Consider the following 18,160-nt stretch of genomic DNA (forward strand, 5'->3'; position numbering starts at 1 on the left):
CCCACCCACCCACTCACACTCATCCGCACGCCCACCCACTCTCACTCACCCACCCACTCACACTCATCCACCCACCCTCTAACACCTACCCACTCACACTCACCCACCCACTCTCACTCACCCATCCACTCACACTCACCCACCCACTCACACTCATCCACCCACCCACTAACACCCACCCACTCAAAATCACCCACCCACCCTCTAACACCTACCCACTCACACTCACCCACCCACTCTCACTCACCCACCCACTCACACTCACCCACCCACTCACACTCATCCACCCACCCACTAACACCCACCCACTCAAAATCACCCACCCACTCTCACTCACCCACCCACTCACACTCACCCACCCACCCACTCTCACTCACCCATCCACTCACCCACCCACCTACCCACTCACACTCACCCACCCACTCACACTCACCCACCCACTCACACTCAATTACCCACCCACTCACACCCACCCACTCACACTCATCCGCCCACTCACACTCATCCACCCACCCACTCACACCCACCCACTCACACTCAACCACCCACCCACTCACACCCACCCACTCACCCACTCACCTACCCACTCACACTCACCTACCCACTCACCCACACCCACTCGCCCACTGTCATCCACCAACCCACCTGCCCACTCACACTCACCCACCCACTCACCCACCCAACTACTCACACTCACCCACCCACTCACACTCACCCAACCACCCACACTCACCCACCCACAGGTCACGTTTATGGCGCAATCACCCCTTCTTCTCTATTCACGTTCGATTCGAAAGGGCTATTGCCCAAAAGGTCACCTGTCACATGTTTCATCTGAGGGCTACACAGCATGTGCACTGATGAGCCCGGCCACCACACAGCACTGGGATCACCTCGCAGTGAGCGTTACACTTTGCAAAGCCCACCCACTTATCCGCCAACTCATACATTCTCTCTCTCTTTGATTACGATCAGAGGAAAGAAGAAGATGCTCGGTGTAGTAGGCACTTTGCTTCGTTCATCATTTCGGTTTTTTTTAATGCTTTGCTTTATGTAAACCGCCACCCCCCCCCCCCCCCCCCCTTTTTAAATGAAATATTTCACAATAGATGTCACGCTCTGCTCTCCTTACCCCTTCCCTCTCTCTCTCTCTCACTCAGTGACCGTGCTGCCTGGCTGGATGGTTACTTAGTTCAGAGTCAGAATCTGTATTCATCCTGGAGGAATCCGATGAGTAATGAAGCACTTTTTCACAAACGTCCAGTAAGGGGCACGAGGTTAGTACGTTACAACAACACAATACACGCAAATACGTTAGAGTGCAAAGCATAGGAAAGGTAAGAAAGGTAAGAAAATCAAGCTAAGCCCTCAGCTATTTGCACAAGCTAATCCCTTAGCTATTTCAATGCTAAATTACTAGTTGCCTCTGTGGATGTGTAGGTTTTGACTTTAACATAGCTATTCCTGTGACCAGTCACAAACTAATCCCTCAGCTATTTGATATGTAAACCCCTTTGTCAAGGTGCCTCACTTCTCCCAACCAGCTTAAAAGTCGCTACGAATCTTCGTTCATTGAAGCTCTGTCGTCCCGACAGGTCTGTACCTTTCACCTGAAGACGGCCGCTTGCGTTGTGGCCGAAACGTCGTGAGAATTTTATTGTTATTTTATTATTTTATTATCATTCTACGTGACCTTACCGAAAGAACCAAAGAAGATTAATCCTTGCAGTCACGAAAGCTTTAAATCGGAAAGTAAGAAAATCACTTCAGCAAAATAAACAAATTAAACTACAAACTATTTTTTTTAATATCTTACCAGGCGAATCCCACTGAGCTATTCGCTCGTTTTTCAGAAGCGACCTGGAAATCACAAATGATAGCAATAATAATAGTTTAACTTCATATAGCAGTATCATTCATGTCAACAGCATCCTGCAACGCTCGACATTAAATAAATAAATACAAGGGCCAATTGCCATATACGCAATAGGCTACGAAAACACGTATAATCTGTATTGATACTAGAGCAATCAGATGAGCTATGAAACTCTTTTTCACAGATAGACATACCGACAACTACTACCAAGCAAAAACCACTAAAATAATAATAAACAAATTAAGAAATGGCACCCATAACAAAAAAGCAGCACAAACAGCAACACCAAGAACAAGTTATCACGACAAATTGGCTCGACGAAGCGACCACCGTGACAGGAATGTAACCACGCTGCCAACATCATCATCCTCCGCATCCCTTCATATCGCTGATGGGAGCGCAAGGTCGCGCCCCGGCCTTGAGAGGGAGGGATCCACAAACAGCAGCGGCAGGACATGGCGGTGATGCTCCCGGTCGCGGCGTCACGGTCACAGCAGGGGCACCTCGACCTCCAGGCGCGGCACTTACATTAGCTGTGCGCGTTTCTTGCATTCAGCTCTGGCCACCTCCCCCCACAGCGCCCCCTCCTCCACCCTTCCTCGTCACCCTTCCCTCCTCCTCCCTTCCCTCCTCCCCACGTCCTCCTGCCCCGCTTGGCAGGTCTGGTGTAGTGGGGTAAAGTGTGGGTATTCCAACACTCTACAGAACGGGGAAAGAACATACAGACTCCACACACACACACTCTCACTCACACTGACACACACACTGTCACTCACTCTCACTCACACACTCACGCAGGGAGACAACATACAGACTCCACACACACACACTCTCACTCACTCACACTCTCACTCACACTGACACACACACTCTCACTCACTCTCACTCACACACTCACGCAGGGAGACAACATACAGACTCCACACACACACACACTCTCACTCACTCACACTCACTCACACTCTACATTCACTCACACTCTCACTCACACGCTCACTCACACTGACACACACACACTCTCACTCACTCTCACTCACACACGCAGGGAGACAACATACAGACTCCACACACACACTCTCACTCACACGCTCACTCACACTGACACACACACTCTCACTCACTCACACACTCACGCAGGGAGACAACATACAGACTCCACACACACACACTCTCACTCACACTCTACATTCACTCACACTCACTCACACACTCACTCACACTGACACACACTGTCTCACTCACACACTCACCCAGGCACTCACGCAGGGAGACAATATACAGACTCCACACACACACACACTCTCACTCTCACATTCACTCACACTCTCACTCACTCACACTGACACACACACTCTGACTCGCTCACACTCTCACATTCACTCACACTCTCACGCTCCCTCACACACACTGAAACACACACTGAGAAACTCACACTCACTCACACTCTCACTCACACTGGCACACTCTCACACACTCACTGACACACTCATGAACACTCTCACGGACCCGGCATCAACCCCACTTGCTCAGCCACCCTCATGATTGCTCCTCAGAGGTGGAATACAGTATAGCAACCACCTCGACGAAGATAAAGCGAGAGACCCAGACCCAGGGCTCGAACCCAGGGTATCCACCGTGACGGGTGAGTGTCTCTGACACGGCCATTATGAAGCCCTCTGGGTCACCCGTGCACCTCCCCTCTGATTGCGTCTCGCTCATTCATTGTCAGGGGGATGGAGGAAGCGGGGTGAGGGGGGGATTTGAGAGGAGGGGGGCTGGTGGGGGGCTTGGTGAATGTTTCGTAACAAATGGGAGGACTTCATTATGAATTTGTTATCACTTTAAAGGGGCTGCGTTGCTATTCAAAAACACAAGAGACAAAGATCCCCCATAGAGCCTTCAACAGGCTGCTGGGGCAAGTTTTGTTAGCGAGCTCACACAAGACCGGCACTGTGGCATACGAAAAAGTGGGTGATCAGCACCACGCCCATCCGCCTTTGTCTCGCAATAGTGATGTTTACACACTGCACCAAGTACTCATTTGAGGCTGAGTCGACCTAGGGGAGGCCCAGGACCGGTTCAGATAATCGTCACTGGTGGTGGTCGTGAGCGGGAATCGAACTCGGGTCGCCGGGTTCGTAGCACAGTGCACTAACCACTACCCTACCGCGCACGCACACACACACACAAAGACGGGCACGCGTACACACAGACAGACACCAAAATGACGCACACAGACGCACACACACATAAACACCCAGCCTCGCTCGCCCATAAATAGGAGCGCGGATCGCTTTGGCGCATTCGTAGTCTCCATCACCAGCGACGTGGCCGGTCCCCTTGGCTCCAGCCTCATCTCACACACACAGAGGGAGTGGATACATCATATTGACCAGCTAGTGAGACGGACTCCTCACAACGCGTGGGGCTACAGGGACTCACAACACGTGGGTGACACGGACTCGCGTAGAGGCATCGACTGCCCAGGCACACGGGTGGAGGGTTAGGGTTAGGGCTCTACACGCACAGGTAGGATCACTCAGTCAGTGAAACACTCTCTCCCAGTCTAACGCTCTCTCCCAGGCTCATAATCTCTCTCATTCTAACACTCTCTCCCAGTCTAACGCTCTCTCCCAGTCTAACACTCTCTCCCAGGCTCAGTCTAATATCCTCACACACACATTATCTCTCACACTCGTTCACACCTATCAATACACACTCTCTCGTTCACACGCACTCTATTACCCACTCACACGCAATCACACAGTCTCTCTCACATGCACTCTGTCAAACACTCACCCACACACACTCGTTCACACACTCTCTCACCACTCACACTCTCAAAGCATCACACGCTCTCTCACACACACTCAAAAACACACGCTCCCACACACTCACTCTCTCACACACTCACTCTTACGCATTCTCGCACACACACTGACACCCTCTCACACAAAATATATTGATAACCAAGGGAACTATTATCGATATACATATACATTGAAAACTGCATATATACACAGAGAATAGGCACACAAATAAAGATTATACTGGCCATACATAGTGAGAGTATAGACGGGCACAGAGAGTGACGCACAAAACTACTGCACAGGAGAGTGGCCATGCGGCTAACACTCGCATTCACCACGCTCTGCTTGTGCCTCTGTATCGGGAGCGAACCCTCACACAACCCTGTGTCCAACCATGACCCTGGCGTAGTCCTGGGAGGTGGCGGCAATGTGGGCGGGAACACATCCGACCAAGTGTCATGTGACCAGGCGCCACGTGGCCAGAGGGAGGAAGTAGAATCTGGTGGGAAAAGTTTAAATTGCGGCGAGCACATGAGAGAGAGGAGGCGGGGGGATAAACTCGTGGCAGTTGGGAAGTCGTCTCGCTACTGGCCAAGGGCGGTCGAGGTTGGCGCAGGGGCGTCGGAGCTGGCTAAGAGAGTGTCAGAAGTCGAGCGGAAAATATCGCGGCTTGGAAAGGTGGTCTCAGACTTAACGTTGGGAGCGTTTGCGCTGGGCACAGAATTTTCGGGCATCGAAAGCGAAACGTACAGGTTTTGTGCAAAAGTATTTCGTTTTGGCATGGAATCGGGCATTGGAAAGGAAAACTCAGCTTTTTTTAAAAACTTGTTAGTGCTTGGATTAGGGTCATTGGATCTTGGAATGGACAGTTCCGGCGGTGACAGAAAGGCAGTCAAATTGGTCGTGAATTCAGGCTTTTCAACAGAGCAGCTGAATCATCGAATGGAAGCTTTCAAGTTTGCATCAAAACTATCTAATTTAGGGATAGAGAAGTCTGACTTTGACTCAAAAGAATTCCACTTTGGCACCGAATCAAATTTCGGACCAGAGTCCAATTTCCAGAAGCAGGCATTCGAGTCTGGAACAGAGCCGTCAGATTATAGAGCCAGATCATTTGATTTCGGAACAGAGTCGTTGGACCTCGGAGCCGAAGTCTTTGAGCTGGGTGCAGATGCATTGGACTTTGGAGCCTGGGCCCTGCGTCTAGGGGCTGGGGCACTCGTCCACGCAGCGTTGAGCGTCATGTCCGAGAGCGAAGCCTTTGGCAGCCTGAGAACGGCGTGCAGGGCGGCGCTGTTGAACCACAACGCCAGGGGCTCCAGATACGCACAGCAGATGTCCCACAGTGGCTCGGGCGAGAGCACCAGTGAGAAGATGCCACCGGCAGTCCTCACCGGAAGGTCGTCGAAACGAAAATCACCCGACAGCTCCATCATCAATCGGTTGTGGACTTTGGTCGAGCGGCAAGTCACCGACGTACCTTGGGAGAGAACGAATGAGTCAGACCAGACTCGTGTCGACAGATTGCTGCTGAGCAAATGGATTCCGCTGCCGCTGAGCAAATCGGTCATCGCAGAGAGCTCCATAGAAGCAACCTCGGGGAAAGACCACAGGCTGAGCAAGGAAGGATCGGAGCATGCATCGTCACAAGAGGCAGCATCGACTGGAGGATACGTGGCCATCGGGGAAGGTGAGGATGGAGAGGTGGAAACGGAGGAGAAAGTTGGGGCATCGACGGCGATCGTCGCTGGGGCAAAGCGTCGAGTGAGGAGAGGCTTCACATACCCCGGCACACTGTGGTGCGGGGCCGGGAACAGCGCAGACAACTTCGATCACCTGGGTGAGTTGGAGGTGCTTACTTCACAATGGACATGAGAGATCCCGTGGAGCGATTCGCCAAAAAAAACACAGGAGGCCACGTGCGCCAAAAACCACGGGGCCAACATTTAGCACAATTGGAAAATTACTCGCGAAATTAATTCAATGGGTATAAAAATATAGTGATATCGCCCCCTCCCCCACACTGGAATACTAAATACAATAGCCACCTGTGAAGCATAGCGCCTTGATAATAGCAATGATGCCGTCAAAATGATGCAAACAAAGCAAATATGCAAAATTATTTGTAAGTATTATGGGAGACTGGTCTTCAGATCGACCACACTCAGAAAATTGTATCAGATTTTAAAGGTTCTCCACCTTCCAATCAGATTGAGCACCCTATGTCTACTCCTCCCCGTGTAGCTCCTCGCCAAATTAAAGTTGAGAACGCTATTTGAACTCACACAACCTTGAAACCAAGTGAGCATGCATTTACTTAATTAATAAGAGAGTTTACACTCTCGGCGTCCTTTACAATAGGAATCGTTGCCACTCTTTAGAAGCACGTAGTTTTCACCGCTACTTTTCAAAAGCATTTATGAACTTAGGGGCCATTATTAAGGCCACGTTCCAACTGAGATAAAATATATAGAGTTACCTGTTTTCAATTTGTAAAATAAATAGGATGCTTTTTCACGGCATAATTTACTCTTGGGGATGAATTTACACTGAACAATAAGAGAGTATTCATCTGACTCTGTGACACTAAATAATTCACACTGAACTCTATGGTAGCCTTAGTCTGGCTTTTTCAGCCTCAGTGATTAGCACTGAACACTATAAGAGCCCTAGCCTTGCTCTGTGAGCCTCAGTGATTAACAAGTAATGGTGAGAATGGAATTGCGAGAATGCACTTAGACTTCCTAATACGGATTAACAATACTCCCACTTCATGTTATATATCCTACCCTAGATAAGCAACATACAAGGCAGTTGCCTAGGTTCATAATATATAAGTGCCATTCCTTTAGATTTTCTACTACAATTTTGCAACATCCCCGCCACAGTCCAATCATAAACGCTCAGTATTTGTGATATGTGCCTTTTTATTGTGGGGAGCGGCAGTGTAGCGGTTTGCGTTACGGACCTGGCGACCAGAGTTCAATTCCCGCATACAGCCAACAACAGTGACGATTTTCTAACCCAGATCTGAGCCTCCCCTAGGTCGACTCTAACCCAGATCTGAGCCTCCCCTAGGTCGACTCAGCCTCAAAGGAGTACTTGGTGCGATTGTGGAAACATCGCCATTAGGGAGCCAAAAAAGGCCAGGCGTGGTGCTGGCCACTCGCCCCCACGTGTCGGCCTTCATAGGTGCTGCGTATGAACAGCGCTTGCGCCAACAGTCTATTGAAGGCTTTAGGGGGATCTTTGTCTTTTAACCGACGATGGCTGATGGAACAGACTGCGGCTGTAATCATGTGGACTTTAAAGATCTCGTGACACAGTTGAGAAAATACTTAGTTGGCCACGTGTGGAGATTAAGTCAGAATCAGGGTCGGGCATTCAGTAACAAACTCAATATTTCAAGAGCCGCATAATGCAATGTGAATACGAGATGGTGATGATCCTTAAGACTTAACGGCACGAAGCAGTCCTTAAGGAGCCACCGCAGGAAGCCTCCCACTGGCTCTCTCTGGTCGTCTGGGGACTTCGAGGCCACAAAATTGGCTGAGAGGTTCGAATTGGCACGTGCGAGATGATGGAAGGGGTAACGGAGGTAATGGGGGGGGGGGGGTTGGAGAGGGGGCGGAGGGGGGTCAAGAGACCTCTAAATGGGACTCCCACTCACGAACAATAAACTAAACTAATAAACGATTACATTAATTTATTTTTCCAAGTAAGGCCCCACTGAGCTATAACACTTTTTCAGGAGCGACCTGGCCACAAACGATCGCTCAACGAAGTGGCATATCATGTGGAAATGTCTAGCATTAGCCAAATACTCTGAAGTGCATGTTGATTCGAAATGTGGAGAAATAATCAAAGCGACCACGGGGAGGGAGAGAACACGCAGACCCCAAATATATGGCAGGGTCGGGGCCGAACCCATGACCTCCTGCATGCCAGACGAGATAGATAACGTCTCACCACCGCGGCGCCCGTTAACCAGCGAGGAACATTGGAACCGATCCTAGGGGCCTAGACTTAGGTCGACTCAGCCTTAAATGAGTATACCTGGTGCGGTGCATAGTAGACATCGGTACTGGGGAGGAGACAAAGGCGGCCGAGCTGGCGTGGTGGTTGTGGTGATTTTGCTCCACCACCCAGGGGTGTGCCACTATGCCGAGCCCTTCACAGGCGTTACTGCTGGTGCTGCTTGCGAACTAACAGTACTTGACCCGGGAGTCCCTTTGAAGGCTACATGGGGGACCTTTTGTCTTCTCCGGTGCACCCACAGGCGAGTTCGAGGAGACGGATCGCTGCTGCCGCGACCATGACCACTGCGAGCACGTGATCGACGCGTTCCGATACAAATACGGACACCGCAACCTCCGCTGGCACACCATCTCGCACTGCGCGTGCGACCACGGGTGAGTCGCAGTGGCTCGGAGATGTGAACTACCTTGCCTGATATACATGAGGTTGTGGGTTCGATCCTGACCCTGACGCCTGCTGTATATTTGGAGTTTGCGTGTCTTTCTCTCTCCACGTGGTCGTGTGGATTCTTCTCCGGGCCCTCCGGTTTTCCCTGCATATATCGAAATAACGCGTTGATAGCATTTGGCTGCTATAAATTTTCACATGATGGTATGTCACTTTGTTGGGCTGCCATTTGTGATGGCCAGGTCGCTTCTGGAAAAGAGATGCATTGCTCAGTGGGGACTTACCGGATAAATTAAAATTATTTAGTTGAGAGTCCAGAGGTGTTCGGCCGTGTGAGATACATCGGTGGCACGCCGTGCCACGTCGTGTCGTATAGTAGTGGAGTGTATACTAGTATGTCTGTATGTTAAACTTCTTTCTCACCGTACATAGCCAACACTACATGGGGAGGCGTTCCGTAAAGTGTTAATGCTTAGGTATTAGCAATAAAATATATTTTTCATTACAATATTAGTATTATTTACTATACTCACCAGTGCATCAACCTGATGTACGTATGTTGAACTTCTTTGGCACCGTACTAAGTCAACCGTGCTAATCGGCGGAGGAGCGGGGGAAGGACAACAAACTAAACACATAATGCGGTTCTATAGGAATGTGTTTGTCAATCTAGATTATGTAAAGGTGCAGAGCTCCAGCGGCTTCCTAATATCGGAAGGAGGAGCGTTCCAGACGGTCGCAGAAGTGCATCTTAAAGCATGCAATGTGTAGACCGCCTTTGTTCGATGGTTATCCAAAAGCCGCTGCTGTGAGGAATGTATGGGAGAGGGAGTACAAGTGGGGGGGGGGGGGGGGGGGGGTTAGGGGAGAGGGAGTACATGGGGGGGTGGGGCTACAAGGGGCGAGGAGTCCAAGTTGGGAGGGGGGTTCAGGAGAATTTCTCCGTGTGTGTTCCGAACTCCGCGTCCCGTACGAGGCTCTCTCCCCCTCCGCCCCGCTGATTGCATTGCTATCGGAACAGCAACTCGGCACAGACTCGGGTCGCCAGGTTCGTAGATCAGTGCACTAACCATTACGTTACCGCTCCCCACCAGCTCTACACACACTCACTCACACACTCACTCACCAGTTCACTCACACACTCACTCACACACTCACTCACCAGTTCACTCACACACTCACCCACACTTACCAGCTCCACACACTCACTCACACTCTCACCAGCTCACATACACACACTGACTCACACACTCACTTACACACACTAGCTCACTCACACACAACAACTGGCATTCGCCACTAAGTGGCGGTGACGTCACCACGACGCTTGTGCCAGGCCATGTGCACCTTGAGGCCACGTGAAGTGTCGAACGCCCGCTGGCAGGAGGTCACGGGGGCAGACCCAAGTGCCACGGGTCAACTGACTAAGATGACTGAGATGACTGGCTGATGCACCACCTGTGCCCCCTACTGTGCCAACCTGCTGTGCTTTAGCCACCCGGCGCTCCGCTCGTTGTTGTGAGCGTCGCTTCTCTGTTCTCCGTTGTTGTTGGAGGGCGACTGCCTCCAACTGCCCAGTAGCATCCTTCACGAGCCTCCTCCACAGAAGCCGATCTTGACACCGCTGGTATCAGTAATCGCAAGTCCACTCATCTCCACGTCCTCCTGTACCACATCACTTTATCTTTTCTCTAGCCCGTGCGCGCCCGTTTAGCCCCCTCGATCCGGCCGAACAAAAGCTGCTTCGGCATGCGGTGACTGGCCATGCGGGGTACATGACCCAGCCAACGCAGCCTTGCCTGCCGGAGGAGCTCACCGATGGGACCTTGCCCAGATCTTTCAAGGATTTGTGAGCTCCTCACACAATCGAGCCTGGTTAAACCCAGGTTGGATCGTAGGCAGGCTATCCTAAATGTTTCTAACCGGCGAAGATGTTCCATTAGGGGGATCCACGTTTTGCAAGCGTAGAGAAGGGAGCGAATGACCGTGGCCGAGAAGACCTGAAGCTAGTGCGGAGTGACAGTCCAGGTAGCTTCCACACAGCGTTACGCAACCGATGAAAAGATATTGCCGCTCGACTGATTCGGAGTGAAACCTCTGCTGTTAAACTGGAGCCGGTCATAAGCACACTGCCCAGGTATGGGAAACTCTCCACTCTCTCCACAACTGCAGGCTATCCTAAATGTTTCTAACCGGCAAAGATGTTCCATTAGGGGGATCCACGTTTTGCAAGCGTAGAGAAGGGAGCGAATGACCGTGGCCGAGAAGACCTGAAGCTAGTGCGGAGTGACAGGCCAGGTAGCTTCCACACAGCGTTACGCAACCGATGAAAAGATATTGCCGCTCGACTGATTCGGAGTGAAACCTCTGCTGTTAAACTGGAGCCGGTCATAAGCACACTGCCCACGTATGGGAAACTCTCCACTCTCTCCACAACTGCCCCATCAACGATTGGGAGTTGTGGGGGTGGAGTGTCCAATGGTAAAAAATACCCAGGCAGGTGCTTAGCTTTGGTGGGGCTGATGGTAAGGCCACATCTCTTAGTGGCACGCTCCAGTCTCAGCAGCAGCGTCTCCAACTCCTCCTCTGAATGAGCAGCTATTACCAAATCATCGGCATACATAACGTGGTTGAGCAATAGGGAGCCATCCCTTGAACGCACCAGGGCATCGATCAGCCTCCCATTATATCTGTACCAAATGGAGATTCCCCCGGTACAGCTATTGAAGGCTTCACGAACTACGTGGTCAAAATAGATGTTAAATAATGTGGGAGCCAGAGGACATCCCTGTCGCACCCCAAGGTGTACAGGGAATGGCTCTGACTCCCGGCCACGTAGTTTTACCCGGGCCCGCTCACCATTATGAAGGTCCTTAATGATCTTGAGCAGAGGGTCAGGCACTCCAAAAGCACGAAGAACAACCCATAGCCCAGGCCTACTGATGATATCATAGGCCTTGACCAGGTCAATAAAGCAGAGATGTAGGTCTTGCTGGAATTCCCTACACCTCTGCTGTAGCAGACGGACAGAAAATATGGCATCTGTGCAGGACCACCCTTTCCTGAAACTCACACACACCCATTCACTCATACTCACCGACTCACACATCCACACTCACTTAGACTCACCAGCTCACTTACACACACCCACACATTTACTCACTCACTCACGCACACCAGCTCACTCACACACTCACTCACACGAACCCACTCATACACTCACCCACACTTACCCACACTCTCATCCACACACTCACCCACACTCTCATCCACATACTCATACAAGACAAAAATCCCTCCCAGACTTTTGGGGGAAGCGCTGTTAGCGAGCACCAATGAAGGCTGCACGGCTTGTGGGTATCCAGCACCACAACCGGCCGCCTTTGTCTCCCCAGTAGCGATATTTATATACCGCACCAGGTACCCATTTGAGGCTGAGTTGACCTAGGGGAGGCCCAGGACTAGTTCAGATAATTCGTCACTGGTTTTGGCCGTGGCGGGAATCGAACTCGGTTACACGGGTTAGTAGCACAACGCGCTAACCGCTATACTCCCACCTCTCACACACACTCACCCACTCAACCAATCACTCACACACTCGCTCGCTTACACGAATCCACTGACGCACACTCACCCACTCACTCATCTACTCACCAAATTACTCATCCACCCAAACACTCATCCACCCACTCACACACACTCACTCTAACCCACTCACGCACACTCACTCACACATACCCACTCATACACACTCACCCACCTACATACTCACGCACTCATCCACTCACACATACCCACTCATACACTCACACACTCCCCCATCCACACACTCATTCACACTCACCCACCCACTCATCCACCCACCCTCTCACACACTCAATCTAACCTACTTACACACACTCACTCACACATTCATAATAAAGGTTTTGGGTTAGATCGCGTAAGTATAAATGCGTTGTAACCCTCTACCACCCGACACAGCCTGTAAGGTTTTATCACGTAAACAACGCGCCAATTAGTTACTGCATCACCCCACCGGTGTGTTGAAGAGTAAATCCACAACATTTACAATTTGAATACGACGTTTCGCTGTAATTACATCCAGCATCATCGGACGATTAGCCAGAATAGTGAAGCCATCCACCTGCTTCCAGTCTTAAATAGAGCAGGATTTCGTCATTACTGAAACCATCAGGTGCAAAAATCAGAGGCGGGGTAGGGGGACATCTTCATTCATAAGAAATTCAGAACATCTTGTGAATGTGATTAAATATATTAAACTTAACCCTTATGACATTCTGGTGAGCTTTGATGTAATTTATCTATTTACTAAGGTTCCAGTTAACGAGTCACTTAAATTACTCAATACGCTAGTACATAAGACAGGTTTACAAAAAAATATTCCAAAACTAGCTGGCCATTGTCTAAATAACACTTATTTTTGTATGGAGAGGTGATTTCTGTACAGAGAAAACTATGAAGCAAGAGTACTTGCTTAAAGTACATTAAAACCATCTTTTTGGTTTAGATATGTAGATGACAATTTGTTTGTCTGGCCACATGGGAAAGATTCACAAAACCCAGCCATCCAGTTCACCATGGAAATGGAGGTGAATAACACACTCCCTTTTCTGGATATTTTGCTCGGACGCGGCCTAAATGGTAAAATAACACAGCGTCTACTGAAAGGGAATGCACACTGATGCCTATCTGAATACAGATTATCATCATCACCCCGCACAGAAATGCTCTCTCATCAAGACGCTTATACATCGGATTAAAACAGTGTCAGATGGTGGAGAGAGATTAAAGATCTTAAAGAAGCACTATGATTGAATGGCTACAATAATGTTCAAATGAACAGAGCATTGCATGCCAAACTAAGATCGAACAGCAATACTTCTGAAAGCGAACAGGTTATTAAAACAATTAAAATACCATATATCGAGTAACAGACAAGTTAGCTCGAGTTTTGGAAAAGCAAAAAAACCTAAATAAGATTTGGCACGGTACACAAAATTCAAAAACTAGTATCTTGTACTAAAGATTAATTGCCTAAGTTATCAACTTAGGCAATTAATTGCCGATGTGGAAGATGCTCTATTGGACAGACGGGATGTAACATTAGAGTAAAACTAAAAGAACACCAAATAAATATTTTAAACTTTCAAACACAACTGTCGGCAGTTGCAGAACATGTTTGCCAAAAATGACACTCAATTGATTTTTTATAAAGTTGAAGTGTTGTGTAAAACTAATTCGAGAATCCTTTGAAATTGAGAGAAATGCATTTAATATAACCGCTGTGACAACTCCTGGCTTAGTGCGACCTGGAAGGGTGTTATTAAGTAATTGTTAGATGAAGAGATCAAGAGGAAGGCAGAATAAGAGGTGGGGCAATGTGGTGCGGTTGGAGATGGTGGCCCGAGGAGCGGCGGGAGAGATGGCACGGGACGTGGCGGTGTGGAGAAGGTTGGCAAAGATGGCGGACCCCACATGACTGGGACAAGCTGTTTGAAGAAGACTACATTACAATTACTTATAGAGGAAACGCACACTAATTACATGATTATTAATCTATTATATAATTGCAATACCCCCCCCCCGTCCCCCGCCTCTGATTTCTGCACCTGATGGTTTCAGTGATTACGTTGTGTTGCTCTATTTAAGACTGGAAGCAGGTGGATGGCTTCACTATTCTGGCAAATCGCCCGATGATGCAAGATGTAATTAACAGCGAAAGGTCCTATTCAAATTATAAATGTTGTGGATTTACTCTCCAACACACCGTTGGACTGAAGTAGTAACTAACTGGTGTGTTGTTTACGTTATAAACCTTACTAGCTGTGTCGAGTGGTGGAGGGTTATGACATATGTATACTTATGCGATCTAACCAAAAACCCTTATCATGAATAATATTGGTCGCGAAACATACTCACGCATACACATTCACCCACCTACCTACACACTCATCCACTCACTCACGCTCACACATACCCACTCATACACTCACACACTCATCCATACACACACTCACCCAAACACTCATTCACTCTCTTCCACCCACACACTTATTCACACTCACACACTCGCCCACCCACTCACACACCCACCCACTCACCTACACGCACACACACTCACAGACAACAATAACATTTCAACACAGTCGGCACGAGCAACACCGCATGGCCTTGTAGACAAAACATCGGCACCGCCATGGGGTGAGCTCTTTTTTTGTTTTCAACAACAAACCTTCGCAAAATGCACTGCGCCAGCAACACTTTGAATACAAAGTCGTGTGCTTCGTAGTCATACTTTTGATTATTAAAGAAGGTTGCCCGTTACACAACAATACTGGTTACCAGCCAAATTCCGAGTGGATTTTAAGATAATGCTATTAACCTATAAGGCTTTAAAAGGGCTCACCCCACATTAATTGCAGGGACTAATACATTCATATATTCCATCAAGGTCCTTAAGATCTCCTGATCTCCAACTGCTCAGCACTCTCAGGTCTCTAGAGTTGCGCTCTTTTGGTGGTGGGGCTTTCGTTGGCGTGGCACCCAAGCTATGGAACGCCTTGCCACTTAAAATCAGCAATCAGAGATGGTTGATATATTTAAGTCCGCTTTGAACACCTATCTCTTTAAGGTGGCCTTCCCTCTTTTGATTGGTCGTTTTCCCTGGTTTTGTTTTTTGTTTCCTGCTATTCATGCATTGCGCATTGGGATCATAGGATGGAATGCACCTCATAATTTTGAATTATTCTCATTATTAGTGTAACTTAATCATGTGGCATATTACAACAACAAAATAGGCATAAAAATATTATATTTTTATCATTTTAAATCTCAGCAAGTCCCTTGGTTTGTGTTATACAAGTGCGGTATTATCCATGCAGTCTCTGTCATCTAGCCTTTGATTACACTGTTTAACTATTTTGTTTTTGTTCCTGGGTAGTAAGTGTTATTTCCTAATTGCTTATGCTTGAAAAATACAGAAAATGGCTATTATTCCTCACAAACTTTGCTTTTGTGACCAGGACAGTACTATTTTTAAATGTACCTATTTTCCAGAACATTCCAGATAGATTCAGTGCTGGGTAAACTTGGAAAACTTCTAGAACATTCTAGAACTTTCCATTAATATAAATAGTAGTATAAATACAGGGACCTTAAGCCCACAGTTCATCTTCGTTCCAGTTGCTTAAGTGGATACATATCTGCATTTTTCTGAGATGGCATCAAGAGGCTGCAAGCATCCGGCAGACGCATTTTGCTATGTCTGTGGCCAATTTATCAAGACAAGAGCGAAAAAGTACTCTGTGGAAGCATCTGCTAAAATGTGTGAGGCCTACAAGACATATTTTGGCATGCCTGTCAGGGATTAAGACAAACCCTGGGCACCTCATTTCACCTGCGAGCAATGCAAAAAAAACTCTGGACGGTAAGATGGACAATTGTTGCTCGGAATTTTACGTTATAAAATGTGTTTAAAAAAAATTATGGTAAAAGTTTTTAATGTTAAAATGTTTTACAATCTTCAATGTTTTTGAAAAAATATATATCATATGTAAAAATTGTGAGAGAATCTCTTACACATTAGTTATGGGTGAAATAAATGTATTTTGTAGGATGGTACAGGGTGGAAAACAGAGTCATGAAGTTCGCTATCCCAAGAATTTGGTGGGAACCCACTGACCACTCAAGCAACTGCTACTTCTGCATGGTGGACCCTTTCAAACGTCGGACTGGCAAGAATGCACCTACTATCACTTCTTTCATCCATCACCCCGATGCCACACTGCCATGAGCTCCCCGTACCCACTCCTCTGGAGAGAGAGAGCAGCCGTCTCTAGAAGAGAGCAGCAAGTCAGAGAGCGAGGAAGACGTTGTAGATCCAGATGACAATTTCAGAGGTGGAGCTGAGAAGAGAAACCCATACTACCCCAACCAAAAATACCTCAACGACCTGATCAGAGATATTGGTCTCAACAAGTCCAATGCCGAGCTTTTGACGTCTAAGCTCAAGCAGTGGAACTCTTTGGATGAAAGTGTGCAAGTCGCAGATCAGAGAAAGTGTCACCAAACTTTTTGCAGTTTCTTCACCCGTCAAGATGGGCTCTGCTTCTGCGACAATGTGACCAGTCTGTTCGAGGCAATTGGCATCGCCTGTAACCAGAATGAGTGTCGCCTCTTCATTGACAGCCCTTCCAGGAGCCTCAAAGCCGTGCTGGTCCATAATGGTAACAAGTACCCGTCTCTTCCCCTGGCTCACTAGGTGCACCTCAAAGAGGACTACAACAGCATCAAGACCTTGCTGGACGCCTTGAAGTATGATGAGTATGGCTGGCAGGTCATCGGAAACTTTTAAATTATGGCATTCCTGATGGGTCTCCAAGGCGGTTTACCAAGTTTCCTTGCTATCTTTGCCTTTGGGACAGCAGGGACACCAAGGCGCACCACAGGCGGGACTGGTCATAGCGGACCGAGTTCTCTGTGGGGAGGAACAACGTCAAGTGGGAGCCACTGGTGGACCCCCGGAAGGTGCTGATGTCACCACTGCACATCAAATTGGGCCTCATGAAAAATTTGTCAGAGCTGTAGATAAGGATTCGGCAGCCTTCACGTACCTTCAAGACTTCTTCCCTAAGCTGTCTGAGAAAAAGGTCAAAGCCAGTGTCTTCGTCGGACCACAGATGAAGAAGATCCTGGAGTGCAATGAATTCCCCAAGAAGCTCACTAGTAAGGAGAAAGCGGCTTGGAACAGCTTTATCGCAGTGGTTCGTGGCTTGCTGGGCAATCACAAGGTCGAAAACTACATGGAGCTGGATGAGACTCCAGTGAAGAACTATGGCACAATGGGCTCTAGGATGTGCCTCAAAGTCCATATCCTTCAAGTTTTCAAGTTTCAAGTTTCATTTATTAGGTATAGCCCTGTGAGCCATGCGGCTCTTAAGTCGGGTGCAACTGCATCAAACAAAATTTGAACACAGAACATCTTAAAGCGACAACGCGTAACAGAAACATTCTGGAATAAACCAGCAAA

General features: G+C 48.4%; 1 protein-coding gene across 1 annotated transcript in view; it reads left to right on the plus strand.

Moving 5' to 3' along the window:
• Positions 1 to 3,976: 3,976 nt before the first annotated feature.
• LOC116957476 (uncharacterized) overlaps positions 3,977 to 18,160 on the plus strand; it is a 36,197-nt gene continuing 22,013 nt past the window's right edge. Inside the window, exons 1-2 of the mRNA XM_032979652.2 lie at positions 3,977 to 6,526; positions 8,966 to 9,098. Of these exons, the coding sequence (XP_032835543.2) occupies positions 4,999 to 6,526; positions 8,966 to 9,098 (1,661 nt within the window). The 5' untranslated portion in view covers positions 3,977 to 4,998. The remainder of the gene's footprint in view (positions 6,527 to 8,965; positions 9,099 to 18,160) is intronic.

Source organism: Petromyzon marinus, chromosome 75, assembly GCF_048934315.1.
Source record: "Petromyzon marinus isolate PM22_M1 ecotype Great Lakes invasive population chromosome 75, UKy_Petmar_22M1.pri1.0, whole genome shotgun sequence".
NCBI classification, from domain to species: Eukaryota; Metazoa; Chordata; class Hyperoartia; order Petromyzontiformes; family Petromyzontidae; genus Petromyzon; species Petromyzon marinus.